The following is a 17,710-nucleotide window of genomic DNA, read 5'->3' on the forward strand; positions in this document are numbered from 1 at the left end:
TATTTCTTTAAATTTTGAGGGAAAATTGTGGTTAGACATATTTTGATGCAACAGCAATATTAGCAAAACTAGGAATTATTTACAAGTTTTTTTGCTTGACTCATTACCTGTATTATAGAATTACATGATAAAGAGGTCTGAATCTCTGGAAATTACTATAAAGCTTGTGTAAAACTCCTTTGTGTACAGAGAGAGGAGATAAAATGTATCATTCCAAGTGAGAAAGTCTTTAATTTGGAACAACATTTATATCCCAATGAGCATTTTAAATCTTAGAAACAGCAAACGGTGGTGGGTCCTTCAATGACTCACAGTCAGAGGTCCTTCTCCAAGTCTTATTTCAGACTGTTTTCACCCAAAACAGTGATCTTGTCACTAATTTTCTGACAACTGGGCTAAAATAAAAGGTTCACTACAAAAAAACTTTCTTAAGGCTAGTTTGTAAACTGAAATAATAACTAAAAATAATAGCATACAGGAAAAATCTTTTTAATGGACTCTAGATTTGAGAAATCTAATAAAAATTGAGCATGAAGATTACTGATTTTCTTCTTTTCTTTTTTGACAATCTCTGATATTTCTCCTAGATATTAACTAAAAGTAACATCATATTTTATGTGTCATTAGGAAAATCATTAAGGCAGGCCTTCCATGACTTATATACAACCGTTAACATGTGTCAACTCCTGTCCTCAGCAAGGCAGAAGGCACCACTGAGCTGGAATTAGAAAGCAAGGGTAAAGTCTTAAAACAGGTGCTGCTGCTGACATGACCAGCAAACATGCTGCTTTTCCACAGATCCCAGAAACAGTCACACTTTCTCATCTTATTTTATTTTATGTTGTTTTTTTGAGACAGGGTCTTCCTGTAGCTCCAGCTGGCCTGGGACTGGCTATGTAGACCAGGCTGGCCTTGAACTCACAAAGATTTGCCTGCCTCTGCTTCTTAAGTGCTGGGACTAAACGCACACACCACACCTGGCTTCTCTTATTTTATTTTTAATATAAATTCTTTTATTCCACAAAAGTTATTCCTGGAAGGATTCTGAGATCAATATTCCACCTGTGAGGCATGTCTCTGTATGAAACCAAAGCTCCCCTTCTAGTATGAGATCTCAGAGGGAGAAGGACCTTCAAAGTCAAGGTGGCTGGTCTGGCTTCTCTTTCAAGAGTGGCACAGAGCTGAGCTGGGAAGATGGCTCAGCCAGTAAAGCTCTTGCCATGCAAACATGATGACCTGAGTTCAGATCCTAGCACCCATGTAAAAAGCCATGTACGGTGATACACGTCTATAATCAGAGCACTGGGGAGGCAGAGACAGGAGGATCTCTGGTGCTTGCTGGCCAACCAGCCTAGCCAAATTGGCAAGCTCCATGTTCAGTGAGAACCTTGTCTTAAAACGTAAGGTGGAAAGGAATTGAGGAAGGCACTCGTGCCAACCTCTGGCCTCCACATACATTACACACATGGGCACATCAACACACACATACAGAGTGGCATAGAGGCAGTCTTGAAGTTAAATCTAGGCGTGGTTATACCCTGGTTCCTCTGAGCACATAGCACACACATGCCAAAATACATCAAAGGATGAGGCAAAAGTTTATGTTGCATAAGCAAGGGTAGTCAAAGACAGATGGGATGATAAAAATCAGCCAGCTCAGGTTCTCACTGTTTTCTGTGTCTAAGACTCACTTGGGACACTAGAGAAAACTGGATATTCCTAGACCACCACAGAGGTGCTGATTCAGAAGCAGCAGGAAGCAGGTAGCAGTAGGAACACAGGAATTCTCACAGCACTTGCTTTGTGCCAGATACTGTGTGCTATGTTCTTACAAATGTCTCCTTGCTTCATCCTCAAAAAGATCCTAATGGGTAGGTATGAGTAGTAAAGACAAAGCAACCAAGACTAAGACTGGTGAGGAACTGCATCCAAGGAAGTCCTGCTACAAATGGAAGAAGGAGGTTCAAATCAGGCAGGCATACCTGAGTCTAATTTCATGATCGCTTCCCTGAACCACCCACCAATATAGTAGAGGAAGGCTGGGGCACTAATAAATGGCATGACTGAAATCAGTCTCTTTTGATGAGAAACCAAAACCCAAAGAAGTGAAGTGTTTTGACTAAGACAAATCCTGACAGTGCATGTTTAAGAAGAAATCAACCCACTACTTGCTATCAACTGTTCTAGAATATTCCTCTACACATGTTCCTCTAGGAAGGAAAAGGACAGGTCACACTAAAAGCTGTGTTGTTAGTTCACGATGTGCTCCTGTGGCCACAATATGATTCTGGGGCAAAGCCCATCTTTTTCTACCCAACATTTGGTCATAGATCATGACACATTCCAACAAGCATGAACGATTCCTGACTGTGGTGATTTTTCTGGAAAATGAGGGGAAGGGAGGGAGAGATGTCATCCTTAAAAGAGAAGAGGTAATTGACATAAGGGAGATAGGGCTGACAGTGTGTGTGTTTGTGTGTGTTACACATGTGTGCACATATGTGTTCACCTGTGTGTGTGCATCTAGAGACAGAGGCTGACACTGAGGATCTTCCTCTATTGCTCTCTACCTTATTTTTTGAGACAGAGTCTCTCACTGAACCTGGAGCTTATCATTTTAGCTAGGAAGCCTAAGAGATTCACTTGCCTCTGCCTCCTAATATCAGGGTTATAGATGTGTACCACCCTGCCTGTGGGTGCTAGGGATCTGAATTCAGGTCCTCATGCTTGCCCAGCAAGCACTTTATCTAGTGAACCAGCTCCTCAGGCCTGGCTGATATAATCTGAGAAAGAACAGTAGACATGACTCTGATATGCCTCTAAAAGGTGGACTTCCTCCCACTAAGCCTACCAGGTAAAATACTCAGTATATGACAAAACGTGATTAGGACTTTGCTTTGCTGTAATGCACACAGGTGGGCAGGGTACCCAGAATGACACATTTTACCCCAAGCTGGAATTACACTTGATAAGCAGGATAAAGCAGATACCTTACAGACTTATTGAAACTGTACCTTTTCATTGCTAAACAATCAAAGTGATTTTGGAAGACTACAAACAAGCATGATACACATCTATTCCAAATGAAAGATGACCACAAGGCAGAGGCATGGTCACAATACAAAAGCAGCATGAGATAATAAGTGCAGGGGTCACAATGTGCTCCTGTCCCAGTGACGCACATTGGTGGTCACTTCAAACCAACCTTCATCACTTCCACCTGCAGGTCTTCATTGAGCGAAGGCGTCACTTTCACGGCATTCAGGATCTGATTGAGCAGCTGCTTCTCATCAGAGTCCGTTTCCATGGATACAAACCTCTCTTCTGACAGGAGCTTCTGCAACGAGGCACAAGACTGTCATCACAGATAGGCTCTCCCCGCTGCCTTTTCCTGTTGTATCTTATTATGTATTGATGATCTTTTTTTTTTCCACCCAGGAGGCACGTAGCTGGAGATCATTGGGCAAGTACTCATACTACGTACCATTAAAAAAGAAAAAATGCACAAAACCTTGGATAAATGGGTTTTGGAAAAAAATGTTTTCTTAATACTAGATAATTGATTCTAAATTCCAGCCAATAAAATGCTAATGGGCTGGCCATCTGGGTTATTTAGGCGGTGGGAAGAAAGCATGAAAGTGCCAAGGGAGACCCAGCCCCACAGAACAGTCATCCACATACATATCCTTTCTCAACCAACATAAGCTTTGTTACGTGAAAGGAAAAGGTCTTGAGAGCCCAAGTCCATTTTTTAAATATTATTTATGTTTTAACTACCTAATGTGAACCTGCGTTTATCCAGAAATCCTTCCAGAATCCACAACACTTACTACATATCCCACTAGAAAATGAAGGCATTCACTTGCACGAGGATACCCAGGGGAGCTCACGAGTTAGCCCTTTGCTATTTTAGGACAATGCTTACTTTCCACAGAATTCTCCCAAGCCCATATGCCTATAATTCCACTCGCTCATCCTTCACTGGAGTCACTTAGATGAAGCATCTAAAATACATGAAGTCAGCCACCACATCCACTCAAGCTTTCTCTTTTCCATGATAGGGCTCTTCGGCCTCCTGCAAAGATTCTCTTGCTCAGACTGTGGCCTGGGAATGAGCATAGGATTTTCAGTATAGCCTTGTCAGGTGATGGATATACGCAGTGCACTACACAGTGATGGATAGCTTGAGTCACATTTTTGGGTCAGAACTTAGCTGGTAGTCAGGGCACAATCTATGCTGACTCACTCCAAAACCCCTAATTCTCACTCACAAGAACTGCAATTAAGCTGTTCTCTTCTCATTCTGACCTGGTACAACAGACTTTTTTGAGACTCTAGTATAGGACTTTATATTTATCTCTGTGTAATTTGCTCTTTTCCAATGTATCTTGCATTCCTAGTTGCATTAGGAATCTGTTTCACATCATGTGGTATCTCCATGGCAGCCCAGAGTTAAAGCCCTATTCAAAGCTGTCTTCAAGCAAGAAACACTTGGAAGCTCTGTATATGCACCAAAAGTTACTAGGTAGTAGGTAGCAAGGGACAGACTGGTCAAAGGAAGTCATGCATACCAATGAAGTCATCAGCATTAACACTATTAAACAAACCCTTGAGAATATTATACTGCAATTTTAAATGTTCCAGGGCTAAAAAAAGAAAAAAACAAAACAAAACAAAAACAAAACAAAGTAGGAAATCTATACAATATTGTAGAAAAAGAAGTATAGCAGATCAAAACAAAATCTTATTAATTTCTATTACAGTGGAGGAAAGAGAAGGGTTTTAAATAATATTCATCACAGTGGTTTAAAACTTCATATACTTTTGCATGTAAAAACATGTATTAATTCTAATCTACTGAGGCTGATAGGCTGATTTCTCACTCTTTTATATGTGTTTGTTCACTCTTAGATGGCATTAGGGCCTTTCTGAACCGAAAAACTGTGATATTGTCTATATTGACAGGAAACACAATAACAAAGTCTACCAGTACACAGCCACAGCCCCTGCAGGCTTGAGTGTCAGTGTTTCAAGAAGCCTAATCACTTTATAAAATCAATGTGTTTATACAGCTGTCACCTTTTCTCTGTTAGGATTAGAACCATTCTGTTTGATGTAAAACACAAGCACTCAGAGAAAGACGTGTTCAAGCAATCTGACTTTTCTTACTAAACTGAAATTTTTTTCTTGCCAGTCTTTTCTAAAAACAAAATACATTAATCTAGCCACCAATCTAACTGTAGAATAAAAAAGGAAATTAAGCCAGTCTCAGAAGGACAAATACCATATTTTCTCTCACTTGGGGACCCCATATTTTATGTTTGGATACATAAAATCATATATGCATAAGGAAAAGGGAGCCTGTGCTGGGGAAGAATGGAAACAGAGGGACTTAGGCATGGGGGAGAACAGAAGAAAGTGGGGTTGAATACTGTTCAAAGTTTATGATATCTTTTGTATGGAAATGTCTTTATGAAATCTCATTTCTGTGCACACTGAATATATGCCAACAGGAATGCTACATTGTTCACAGGAAAACGGTTGCAAATGGAATGGAGGTAATCATACTAAGCAAATCGAGTGTCAGAAAGACAATATTATGTGTTTTCTTTTATTTGGGGTTCTCAGATGTTATATAGATACATAAAATCATGTATGTATACAAGTCATGAAAGTAGGAAAGAATTGTCTGGGGGAACAAAGAGATTAACTGGAGGGGGCAGTGGGGAGAAGGGGGGGTGCAGATAATGGGGGGAGTCTGTTCAGTGTATAATATGCAATTGCATGAAAAACAAAATACAGAAATCAATTAAAAAAATAAAAATCCTTCCCATTTACTTTCAATTCTTTTTACACAAAACCACATATGTGGAATGTAGACAGGATTTTAACTGATATAAACTTCCCAGGGTCTGTCTTTCCTGGGGTCCCTAACTTTCCTAAAAGTTGGACTCCATAAAAAATATGTTTGGGGGCTTACCTGGGTCCCTGTGGATTAATGCTCGATTTGGCTCAACCAAATAATACTGTGCCTATAGAAATTCTGGAACTCTAGGAAGATTCTGTTCCTTTCTGTGGTTATTTTTTGCTTTAATCAAAATTTTTCCTGATAGTTTTATTCAGTCAGTATTTAAAATGTTAACAACTTGCTCTTCCAATGACAAAATGGTCTGTCAATTTCTGTCACCCCACTTCATCCAGTCAAAGTCATACCTGCATCCCTGCCAAAGCATGTTGGGCCAGCTTCACATTCTTGGATTCCAAAGCCAACTGGAGAGGCAGCAAGCATTTCTCCCTGGCAGACACAGAAATAGGAATAACATGTGAGCTCAGCAAAGCTGTCAGCCAAGCACTGTAAGCCTTGTATACAACCACCCCCAACATCACCACACACATACACAAAAACTAGAACTTATAATGAAATAGCACAAGGCTTAAAAAGCACAGCAACAAAGCCATGCAGAAATGACAGCTCATCAGGAGCTTGCCTTCTTAATGTTGCTATAGGAAGAACAAATATAATTATTTCCCCTAATGGGCATATGGTATACTAATTAGTACACATGGGTCTATGAACACTCTTTGCCCTTTCCCCGATTAATGTGTTGTTTGCACCAAGTACACTAGGTATAAACAACTCCAAGGAACACCATTTATATAAAATTCTATGTTTTCTTCAGAGTCCCTTCCCTATGTAGGAAGTTATTGCATCATCACTAACATTATTTCTTACTAGTATAAATTAAAATTCTATTAATTTGTCAATTCCTCCTCAGGTCAAAGCACAACAATAGTCATTTATGATTTTGAATTTTTTCTATTCAGTTTCCATAAAGAGGTAGATCTGAATTTTGTGACAAGTTTAGAATACACATGTCTACGGCAGAAATATAACCACATATCAATAGTATTAATTGGTTAATAAGAGACAGAAACAAATAATATAAAAGGTGCAGAGCTACTTGGACACTTTAAAGCTTTAGCAAAAAACAAGCATTGATTTAGTATGTTAGAAATAAGCCAAAAGAACTACAGAGAAGAAATGATCTTTTATACAAAGAACTTATTCTGAATAATTAAACAATACACCAAGAATTTTAATCAACCTATTATTTCCCTGTGGACTTCCACTGGCACAACAAAGGAATTGTTACTTCATTTTTTTTCAGGTTCCTCCACTTCCAATAAACCAGAGTTGCCCCATTTTTACCTGCTTATATTTTTAACAGAAGACAAAAGATAAGTGAGCAAGCCATAGGGTTAGACTCAAACTCCTCATTTTTGGAGGAATAAGGGTCACTGTTATAGAATGCATTGAAAGAGGGAGTTAATTATAGCTCTGATTCCTTCCTGTTCACCTAGCAGCTCTGCTGTCCTTCAGTGGAATCTTCCATCAGCAGCCCCCCCCTCCCCCGGCCACTGACGAAATCAGAGTCACTGACACTCCCCCGTGGCAAGTAGGAAGACAGAATTGACAATGGACCAGAAGGAAAAACATTCACTTTCTAATCCTTCTCACCTCTTTCCTCACAAACCCAACAACCAGATCCAACATCATTTTTATGTGATGACCGATGAGCACCATGGCCATTTCTTCTTAGGTATATCCTCTGGCAGATGAGTGGCTGTAACTTTGCCACTGTTGTTAGTATTGTCCCCCAACCACAGTTACAAGGCAAACACGGCTTGCAGTCCATGACAGCAGGAGGAGCTGAGGCTTCCAATTTTGTTTCTTCCAGATCATAAGTTTGGAAAAATTAATTAGAAGAGTGGGGACTGGAGAAAAGGCTCAGTAGTTAAGAGCACTGGCTGCTCTTTCAAGCACCTGGATTTGGTTCCCAGCCCACAAGTGGTAGCTAGTAACCTTCAGTAACTCCAGTTTCTGGGGATGGGACACCCTTTCCTGAACTCCACAGACACTGCATGCAGATCTGGGCTTATATACATATATGCATATGCAAAACACTCATAAACACAAAATAAAAATGAATAAATAATCATAAGAGTGAAGGAGACAAGGAGGAGGAGGAGGAGGAGGAGGAAGAGGAGGAGGAAGAGGAGGCGGAGGAATGAGTGTCTGGATTGACAGCAGAAGCACAGGATTCCACCTGGAATGATCAAATAATTTCCACAGGATTAATTCATGGTGAAAAAACTTTTATGTCCAATTTGGAATCTGACCTGACATTGAGGGTACAGCACCAAGAAGCAAACTGAGAGGTCCAAAGCTCTCACAGCCTTAACAGCCTGGGGAAAGAGAAATTTATGAGGCAGCTACAGGCTGAAAATGCATAAGCATTACATACTACAGGCCAAGGCAGCAGAGAGGGTGGGTGACACATTCAGCAACAAATTCAGCAATAACAGGGGTTCTTTTGGAAATGCCCCTTGGGAAACAGCATTGTGCCCATAGCAACTGAGCATCCCTACCACCCTGTCATCTGCAGAAGTGGCCCCTACAGTCCTTATTCCACTTTGACACCAGTGAGTGACCTGAACCAGGCTGCTGACAAATGCCAGGACTTCCAGGCTACACCATGACTTGGGCACTTTACTAGTTTACTCTTCATATCTGCCATGGGCACCAGGCAGAACTGGTAGACAGGTGTGGTTCATCTAGATTTATGTTGTGTTGGAAGGTGTCGGTGGAAAGACCATGGGCTATAGAATCAGTCAGACCTATAATCAAACCTTAACTTTTAGTCACACAATCTCAATGAAGATACATAACTTTGTTGGGTCCTAGCTCCATCCATTAAAAAAGGCATCTTAAGGCCAATTCTGAGCTGGGCATGGGTGATACACACTTGTAATCCCAGCATTTGGGAGGCAGAGACAGGAAGATTGCCACATGTTTGAGGCTAGCCTGGTCTACAGAGTGAGTTCCAGGCCAGGTCAGGCTATATAGTGAGACTGAAATAAAATATAAAATAAATAAAATAAAATAATGACCAATTCTGAAGGGCCGTAGGAAGAAGTACATAGGGTATTGAGGAGGGAGTGGTGGGATATTTCAGTAAAAAGGCAACTAATGTAAGCAGTGTATTTCATATGGTCTCTATCCCAACTACTCACCTATGCTGAACATAAAAGCAGTCACAGACAATAAATAATCAATGAGCATGTTTGTGTTCCTACAAGCTTTTATTTGCAAAAACAGGTAAAGGGCCTACTATAGGCTACGGTCTGGCCAGCCGTGACACAGACTAAGTGTCCAGTACAGGTCATGACTTTGAACATAGGCTAAGCAGATCTAGCCTTTTCATTTATCCAGGAAGACATTGAATAGGACATGGGACTAACTACCTCAGGAAGGTTTTAGCACAATGAATGGCAGCACCACAAACTCACTTAGAAAGTAAGTGCTTTAAAGAAGTATTACTACAGGCAAGACTTCACTGGGCACTAACCCAAGTCCTCTGTCCATCCATTGAACCACAGTAGTGTCTACAATGTGCCAGGCACTATATTTGGTGCTGGAGAACATCCGATGAGGGACAGGACAGAATAGGTGCCTGCTTTCATTTGTACTCATGGCATGAACGAGAAAGAAGGAATTGTTCTTAGCACTTACCCTTTCTGTATTTAGTTTTTATACATCTCTACAACTTCAAAATAGGCCTTTCTATCCTTGGGTCATGTTTCAGAAAGCATAGGTTCAGAGAAGTTTTGCAGTCACCCAGCTTAACTCTATTGGAGGCTATTCAAATCTAAATCCAGCTGACACCCAAATTAACTTCCTCCTAACTCCTTTGGTCTTAAAGGTTCAGAGCAAAGCTAGAACAGCTGTGTTTCTTAACTTTTTAAGATTATGCATGTGAAAAAAAAATCTGGCATGAACGGGGAAGGTGGGGGGAGAGATTCTCAGAGCACATTATACACATGAATGAAAATGTCCTTATGAAATCCAATACCAGGTACAATGAATATATCAATTAAAACCATTATTTAAGGGCTGGGGAAATGGCTTAGTGGATAAAACACTTGCCATATAAGCATGCAATCAGAGTTTGGATCCTTAGAACCCACATAAAATCCAGGTAGCCATGGTGGCCACCTGTAATCTCAGTACTTGGGAAGCAGAGACAGAAGATAACCAGGGCAAGCTGACTAGCTGGGTGATCTAATTTCATTCTGTTGCTGTGATACAAACACTGACCCAAAGCAACTTAGGGAAGAAAGGGGTTCAGCTTACAGGTTATAGGCCATCACTGAGGGAAGTCAGGGTAGGAATTCAAGTAGTAATTTGAAGTAGAAACTGGAGGAATGCTGCTTGCTTGCTCATACTGATGCAGACGCATGCTTAGCTAGCTTTTTAAAGGTTTATTTTTATTTTATGTGCAAGTGTGTATACCTGAGTGTATGTACACGTGTGTGTGTGTGTGTGTGTATTGGGAACTGAACCTGGGTCCTCTACAAGGGCAGCAAATGCTCTTAACTATGGAGCCATCTTTCCAGCCCCTTAACTAGCTTTCTTATCTATCTGAGGATCACCTGCCCAGGGAATAGTACTGCCCACAGTGGGGTAGGCCCTCCAGCATCAATGAATAATCAAGACAACCCTCAAGAAACATGCTCACAGGCCAGTCTGATCTGGACAATCCCTCAATTGAGACTCCCTTTTCAGGTGACGATAGGCTGTGTCAAGTTGATGGTCAAAGTCAACTAGGGCATGAAACTTGGCAAGCTTTGAGTTCAGCAGGATCCTGACTTAGTAAATAAAGCCAGAGAGCAACTGAAGACGACACCTGACATCAACTTACGTGTACACAAGTGCCCATATGCATGTAAACACATATATACATACTTACACCACATACACATACATATAAAATATTTTAAAATAAATAAGTAAAGCCGGAAAAACACTTTCTTCCAGAAGAGGAAATGTATCATTTTGTAGGGGACTCATGGGCTCCCTCCACACCACCAGTTCTGCAGGGATCCCAAGTTCAGTCCCTGTAATGAGGGGAAAGAGCCCTGCCCAACATCATGGAACTTCAGGTCTCCACTGAGTGGAGGGCTGTTTTGTTACTTGTCTGGGTTTAGGGTTCTGCTAGATGGCTGCTAACATGACACTACATGAGCCCTGGACACAGAGAGACTTCCTTTGCTCATGTTCACATGCACACCGGAAGTGAGTGGCATGATTGATTGTCCTTACATCTAAGACCTCTCAGCCTCTGCCATCCTACAGCTCAGAGTAGTGTCACAGCCTCAGATCCTGGCTTCAGTTAGAAAGGAACCCATACAGAAATCCAAAATTCATGGGGCACAACTGAGGTCATCTTCTGCTCTGTGATATCATAAAACCCCTCTTATCTTCTGTTTGTGAAGTGAGTTTCATGAGAGAATGACAGGTCTGTTAAGTGGAGCTCAGGATGAGATTTATAAGGAAGATTCAGCATGGCACACACTCAGTCCCTTTGCACTTTCTGAACAGGGATAAATCATCTGATCTTTCTAGACACTGCCTCACTGGGAAAAGGGCAAAGGAAAACCAACATTCAGTTACATTTTAGTGACTACTTTTTATGCAGAGGCATGTACAAATTCATTCTTGCCTAATTAAAGTTAGCAGCTCCAGGTTTAATGTCCTGACATGCCATTGTTTCTTGAAGAATAATTAGCAGCACATCATATGCATACCAAAGACATTATCCTGTGACACAGTGTCTGGTCATGTCACGGAGACTCAACCCTCTCCTTAACTGCTGTGTCACGGTTCACAGACCAGCTTTATTGGACTGGAAGATAAGAGAGGAGAAAGGGAAATTAAAATAGAATAGGAGGAGAGTTATGACTTGCCAATAATTATCTGCTAACATAAGCACAAATATGAATTTCTAGTAAAACCAATTATGCTTCTGGCAGGATGCATCAACAAAATACCTTATAATTATAAGGTGTACTTACCCTCCATAAGGCTAGAACTCTATGCTGTGAGCCTCTTATTAAGTTACTATGTGACAATGCAGTAGCTCTCATGAAAATCAGTGGCTTGTGTATGCAATATGCTATACTATTCAAGATCACACCGACTTTAATTATAATTTTTGGAGGTACAGATTTGCTATGGTTTTGAACATGGCTTGTTCCAACCAAAACTCATGTTAGAATTTAGTGCCCAAAGCAGAATGTTGGGAAGTGAGGCTGAGGGAGAAGGGTTTGGGTCACATGGGCAGAGCCATCCTGAATGGGTTAACGTCCTCTCTTAGGACTAAATTCCTGCTTTCCTAGTGAGTAGGGACAAGGCAAATTCAGCCTCAGATTCTGTCTTCTGCAGGTACTCACTTGTCCTTCTCATGGTCCTTCAAGCTGGAAGCAGCACAACACCCACACCAGACCATGTTTTTAAAACTTATGCCTTCAGCCTACAACACTCACTTATGCCAGTAGACAGGTGTGTCTGCAACGGCAGATGACACACTGCTTTAAACAGCAAGGCAGATGACCACCAGTTAGAAGTAGAGACGGGCATGTAATCTTACTGAGTGTGGTAGCTCATGAAATGATATGTTATAGTCATGTTATGGTGTTATGAGAAGTTATGAGCAGTTTTTAAAAGTAGAAAAATTCATCCTAGCTACTGGGTTCAAGCCACAACCAGCAGCTCTCGCAGTAGCCATGACTTTTCCTAATTTGAGTATAGGTTTTCTGTCCTACTGTTATGACACAGGATGTTGTCTTTGTGTTTATTAATACAGATGCTTTAGACTGTTTGTACCAACATTAGTGGATTTCCATTGATTAAGCTTTTCCCTGAGCCAATCCAATGAGCCAAGTGGAACTGAATTGGTGCCTTAACTTATTTTCTCTAGAGTACAGTTAAGACATTCCCATCTCACTCGATTTTCATTTATATTTTATTGAAATTGTTCTTGTCAGTGTCAATCCTTTCCTTTTATATTTAAAATGAAGATAAATGAAGATTAGATTCACCTGTCAAGAACTGTTTTAGGCCTTAGGGATAGAGCTGAGAACAACATGAAATCCATTTTCTTCCACAGGCTTGTAGATTTCTTAGCAAGCCTGCCATAATTATTAAGTTGAGCAGATGAAATTGTCATTTTTCTGAGTCAGAACAGATTGAATATTGGCATTTTTAAGTGATTCAATCTAGTACAGAAAATCCTAAATAACATGGCTATGCTCATTTTATCTCAAGAGCTAAGCCTTTGTCTTCCTATAAAAGGCTTACGTGAACATAAAAGATATCTACAGTAAAAAGGCTAGACAACACTGGAAGTTGATCAGGTTTCTGCCTAAGAAAAAGCTTAGCTGAATGCTGACAGTGGGCATTTCTACTGGTAGGTTCTTTTCTTTTCTTTTCTTTTCTTTTCTTTTCTTTTCTTTCTTTTTTAATAAATACTTTCTGCCTGTATCAATCTTTAAATAGTAACTCTAGGGGATATTTTCATAATCTGAAGAAATTAGTTTTTAATGCTACTAGTCTTGGCTCCTTGCAAAAAGATTCCTACAACATTTCTTTCCCCGGTTCAACTCATAAAAGGTGAGTGAATTCACCTACCTAGACAGAGAATATTGAGTATGAATTCTTTTTCTTCCATTTTTCCCTGAAATTATATAGAGTTCAAGTGTTTTATACAGCAAGACCGCTGTTCTGTCCATAAAAACTTCTCTGCTGACATCATGACCCTCATTGGGCTAATGCATCTGTTTCTATAATGCAAGGACAACTGTAAGCAATAAAGTGAGCTTGTCAATCATCTGGAAATTTTCAATGCTGGATTTTTCCGTTAGCTATTTGATGTCTAATTTTAAAAACAGCTACAAACAAAATAGAAACGAACAAATACGAAAATATTTTGTCATATTGTTATTAAAAAACAATAGGTTTATCCGTTTCATCATGATGTTCTAATCCACTATTCTTTTAATATTTGAAAATTATAATGCAAGGGTAAAGAAGGTATGTTTGTAGAGTATGTTTGTATTTTTTACCTGAAATCTAGTATTATCAATATTGAAAATTTCTACTAGAGATATAAATTCTATATAATCAGGGAGGAAAAGCTACATCATTTTATTTTTGAGGGTAACAGCTGACATGAAGCCCATATTAATCTAATAGAGATTGCTTAGAACACATTTTTTAAATTAAATATTGCTCATCTATGAAGTACCAGGCACTAAATTTAGCACTTACTAGAACAAAGGAAAAATGGGTACTGTCCCTGTTCAAAATAGGAACAACAGTGAACTTACCTTCTAAAAACTAAGAAAGATAAAATACCTGAGAAGTGTTACTAAGGCCATGTAAAGCTTGACTAAGCCTTATAGACAAACAAATGCACTAAGACCAGAACAAGTGGGCCTCTCGCTCACTGGGCCCAGAAGTTTGTGTTGGCCACACATGTTTTTTCTCCTCTGGACCAGGCATTCTGCCACTTACCTCATTTAAAAATTCTCACAACAACCCAATGAAAGAGAACCACTGTTATCAGCACTTACAGCTGAAGGAACTGAGGGAAGAAATGAAAATTTGCATTGGTACATGAGGTGGAACAGACAGTGGAGTACCAGGGTCACGCTCATGGCCAGTTTGCAGCTTTCATGCTTGCTATTTGCCAGTCTCAATGAGTGCTAGATGAAGAATTTCACACAGAGCATGTAGATGAAATATCCTTTATGAAGAAACTCCCAGGGGCTGATGAGATGGCTCCATGGGTAAAGGTACCCACCTCCAAGTACAATGATCTGAGTTTGATGCTTGGGTCCCACATGATGGAAAAACAGAAAGAACTCCCACAAGTTGTCCTCTGACCGTCACAAACATGTCATGGTGTGTGTGTGTGTGTGTGTGTGTGTGTGTGTGTCTGTACAATAAATGTAATTTAAACATAATAAGGAATTAAAAACAGAATCTCTCTTTTTCCATCCATTGCAAATCCATCCTTACATTTCTTCTCATCAGCTCCCACATCATTTACTCACTGACTTGTACATGTCTCACTGTGAGATGCTCCATGCCTTCTGAAAACACTTAAGGATTTCCCCAGGGAACCACTTTCTGCAGCATCATGGAAAGGTTCTTATTTTTGTGATTTTCATAAAAAGCAACATGTGAGTATACATCAAGAGTTTAAAAAGATTAATAGGTTTTGACCTGGGATGACTTCTACTAGGAACCCTTTCTAAGAAAATAATCATGGAGGTAACAAAATACTTTTACTATATGATTATTTGAAATGAAATAAGGTTAAATCATTGGCACATCCACAGAAAGTAATGACAGACAATAACAAAGCGTTCTGCAGTTTTATTAACAGAAGAAAGCACCTTGAAAATACTGTGACAAGAGGCTGGAGAGATGACTCAGTGGTTACAATCACAGGCTGCTCTTCCAGAAGACCTGGATTCGGTTCCCAGACCCACATTATTTCCAGGGAATCTGATGTCTTCTTCTGATTCGCACACGCACTGTATGTACATCGTACACTTATAGGTAAAGCACCCATACAAATACAATAAAAGTAATTAATAAATATTTTTAAAAACATACAAAAAAGAAATTACTGTGACAAAAATGAGAATACAAGCCAGCAAAGTGGCTCAGCAGGCGAAGACACCAGCTGCTAAACCTGAGGACCTCACTTCAATCCTCAGAACCCACATGGTGGAAAGAGAGAGCTGACTCTGGAAAACTGTTCTCTGGTTTCCACATGTGCTCGGTAGCATGTGCACATATATACACACAAACAAATAATAAATAAATAAACGTAAAAAATTAACAAGGATACAATATAGACTGCATGCCATGACACAGGCCCACTCTTGGATAAAAAATAAATCACATACACACACACACACACACACACACACACACACACACACAGTGGAAGAAGGGTGAGAGATGAGGGATAAATCCAAAATATATTTCTGTCTGCTGAGGAGACAGATGATTCTGATATTATTCTTTATGTTTCTATGGAGCCCAGGTTGGCCTACAAATCTTCATCCTCCTGTCTCAAGTTCCCAAATGCTGTGACTAAAGGCATGTACCACCATGCCTTTCTGTTTCTACATTTTATAGATTTCAAAAACAAAATACATTATCTTTTGATATCTATGGGGGATATACTCTAGGATGCTCAAATCCCATAGATAAAATGGCACAGTATTTGTATATGACCTATGTACACCACCTGTACTCACACCATCTGTAGATAACATAGTATCTAATATATTGTGAATACCATGTTAATGGTTGTTAAAGCATATTGTTTAGGGAATAATGATGGTAGAAAAAAGTCTGTACAAGTTCACTGCAGGTGCAGCAACAAAAATTACTTTTAATCTGAGTTTGCTTGAATCTACAGATGCAGAGGTTGTCAATAAGGTGGGATGATTATTGCTTTAGAATAGGGAACAGTGAGCTAGTCCTTTCCTATACCTGCAAACATCTTCCCTTCAAGGCTTTTTCCTGGAACCCTGAACACCAAGTGCATTTCCCACCTGGCCTCGGACCAACAGTCCTGAGCTTCGACCTCTCCAGTGGTCACCAATCTTCCCACCTTATCAAAATCCAGCCACATTCCTGGCACAGCTTTTTTTGCTTTCTCTGAAGAAATTTCCTTACTATCTTTCAAAGGCTTACTGAATTCTTTCTTCTCCCTAACACTTCTTGACTCAAACTAGGCTTGTTTATGATTCCAAACTGCAGTTATGTTAGCCATATCTACAATGTTAAATGAACATACTTAACATAACCTTGCTCTCTTCTATACTACATTTCCCTTCTATCAAGCATGTAGGCTTCATGTGAAATCACTAACAACATGCAACATGCCTATGGAAATTGTTTTGCCCTCCCTGGTTTATGGATCCACATGCATTTTGTTAGTTCATGACTTTTTTCATGATGAAAATACTCCAGCCGGCAATCAAGAGTGAGGGCTCTGCCTAGACTCCGGCAGGAGGGCAGTGCCTGTCTGCCATGGAGTGGAAATATTTCTAACTCCAATAAGAAAATCTTATAAAATCAGTGGACTAGTAACACTGGCATATTTTTTTTTGGTCTTTTTGAGACAGGGTCTCCCTGTAGCCCCAGCTGTCCTGGAATTCACCATGGAGACCAGGCTGGCCTCAAACTCACAGAGATCCGCCTGCTTCTGCCTACCAAGTGCTGGGATTAAAGGCGTGCGGCACCACGCCCGGCTCCCTGCCTCTTTAATATAGTTTTAATACACTGAATTAACCAATGGAGGAAGCAGGTCTCTAGACCTCTGGTTTTGTTTCTCTCGAGTTCAGTGTGCCAAATTCTGCTGCAATAATAGACTGAGTAAAGCAGAGGCCTCTTACAAGAGCTCTAAATTCTACAATAACAACTTAAAGGCAGCTCATTTTGCGGATCCTTCTTTGCTGCAAGGGACTGTTACTTCTCAATAAAATCCTGCTTGCCCTTCAAAAATAAATAAGTAAAATACAAGTTATTTATTCAATGGTCACAAATTTCACTAGAAAACAAATGAAACCATTCAAAGCAACTGCAAAGGAGAAAGACAAAAAGAAACAAATGGAATTTACTTACCTGTCCCCCAGGCCTAAAATGTATCCAACCATTGACATGACAGCTAAAGAGCGGGTATAATTGGTCCTTCGGTCAAACCACACCTGTGACAAAGGGGCACACCTGAACCAGGGTTCTGAAACCAGCTCGTTTAAACACTACACCACCCCAGGTCAG

General features: G+C 40.1%; 1 protein-coding gene across 1 annotated transcript in view; it reads right to left on the reverse strand.

Moving 5' to 3' along the window:
- The window catches only part of Arfgef3 (ARFGEF family member 3), a 181,657-nt gene that overhangs the window by 129,184 nt on the left and 34,763 nt on the right, over positions 1–17,710 (reverse strand). Inside the window, exons 3-4 of the mRNA XM_008822042.3 lie at positions 6,214–6,295; positions 3,206–3,337 (exon numbers count right to left, since the gene is read on the reverse strand). Of these exons, the coding sequence (XP_008820264.1) occupies positions 3,206–3,337; positions 6,214–6,295 (214 nt within the window). The remainder of the gene's footprint in view (positions 1–3,205; positions 3,338–6,213; positions 6,296–17,710) is intronic.

The sequence above is a fragment of the Nannospalax galili genome, unplaced genomic scaffold (genome assembly GCF_000622305.1).
Source record: "Nannospalax galili isolate Female #2095 unplaced genomic scaffold, S.galili_v1.0 scaffold186, whole genome shotgun sequence".
In the NCBI taxonomy this organism is placed as follows: domain Eukaryota; kingdom Metazoa; phylum Chordata; class Mammalia; order Rodentia; family Spalacidae; genus Nannospalax; species Nannospalax galili.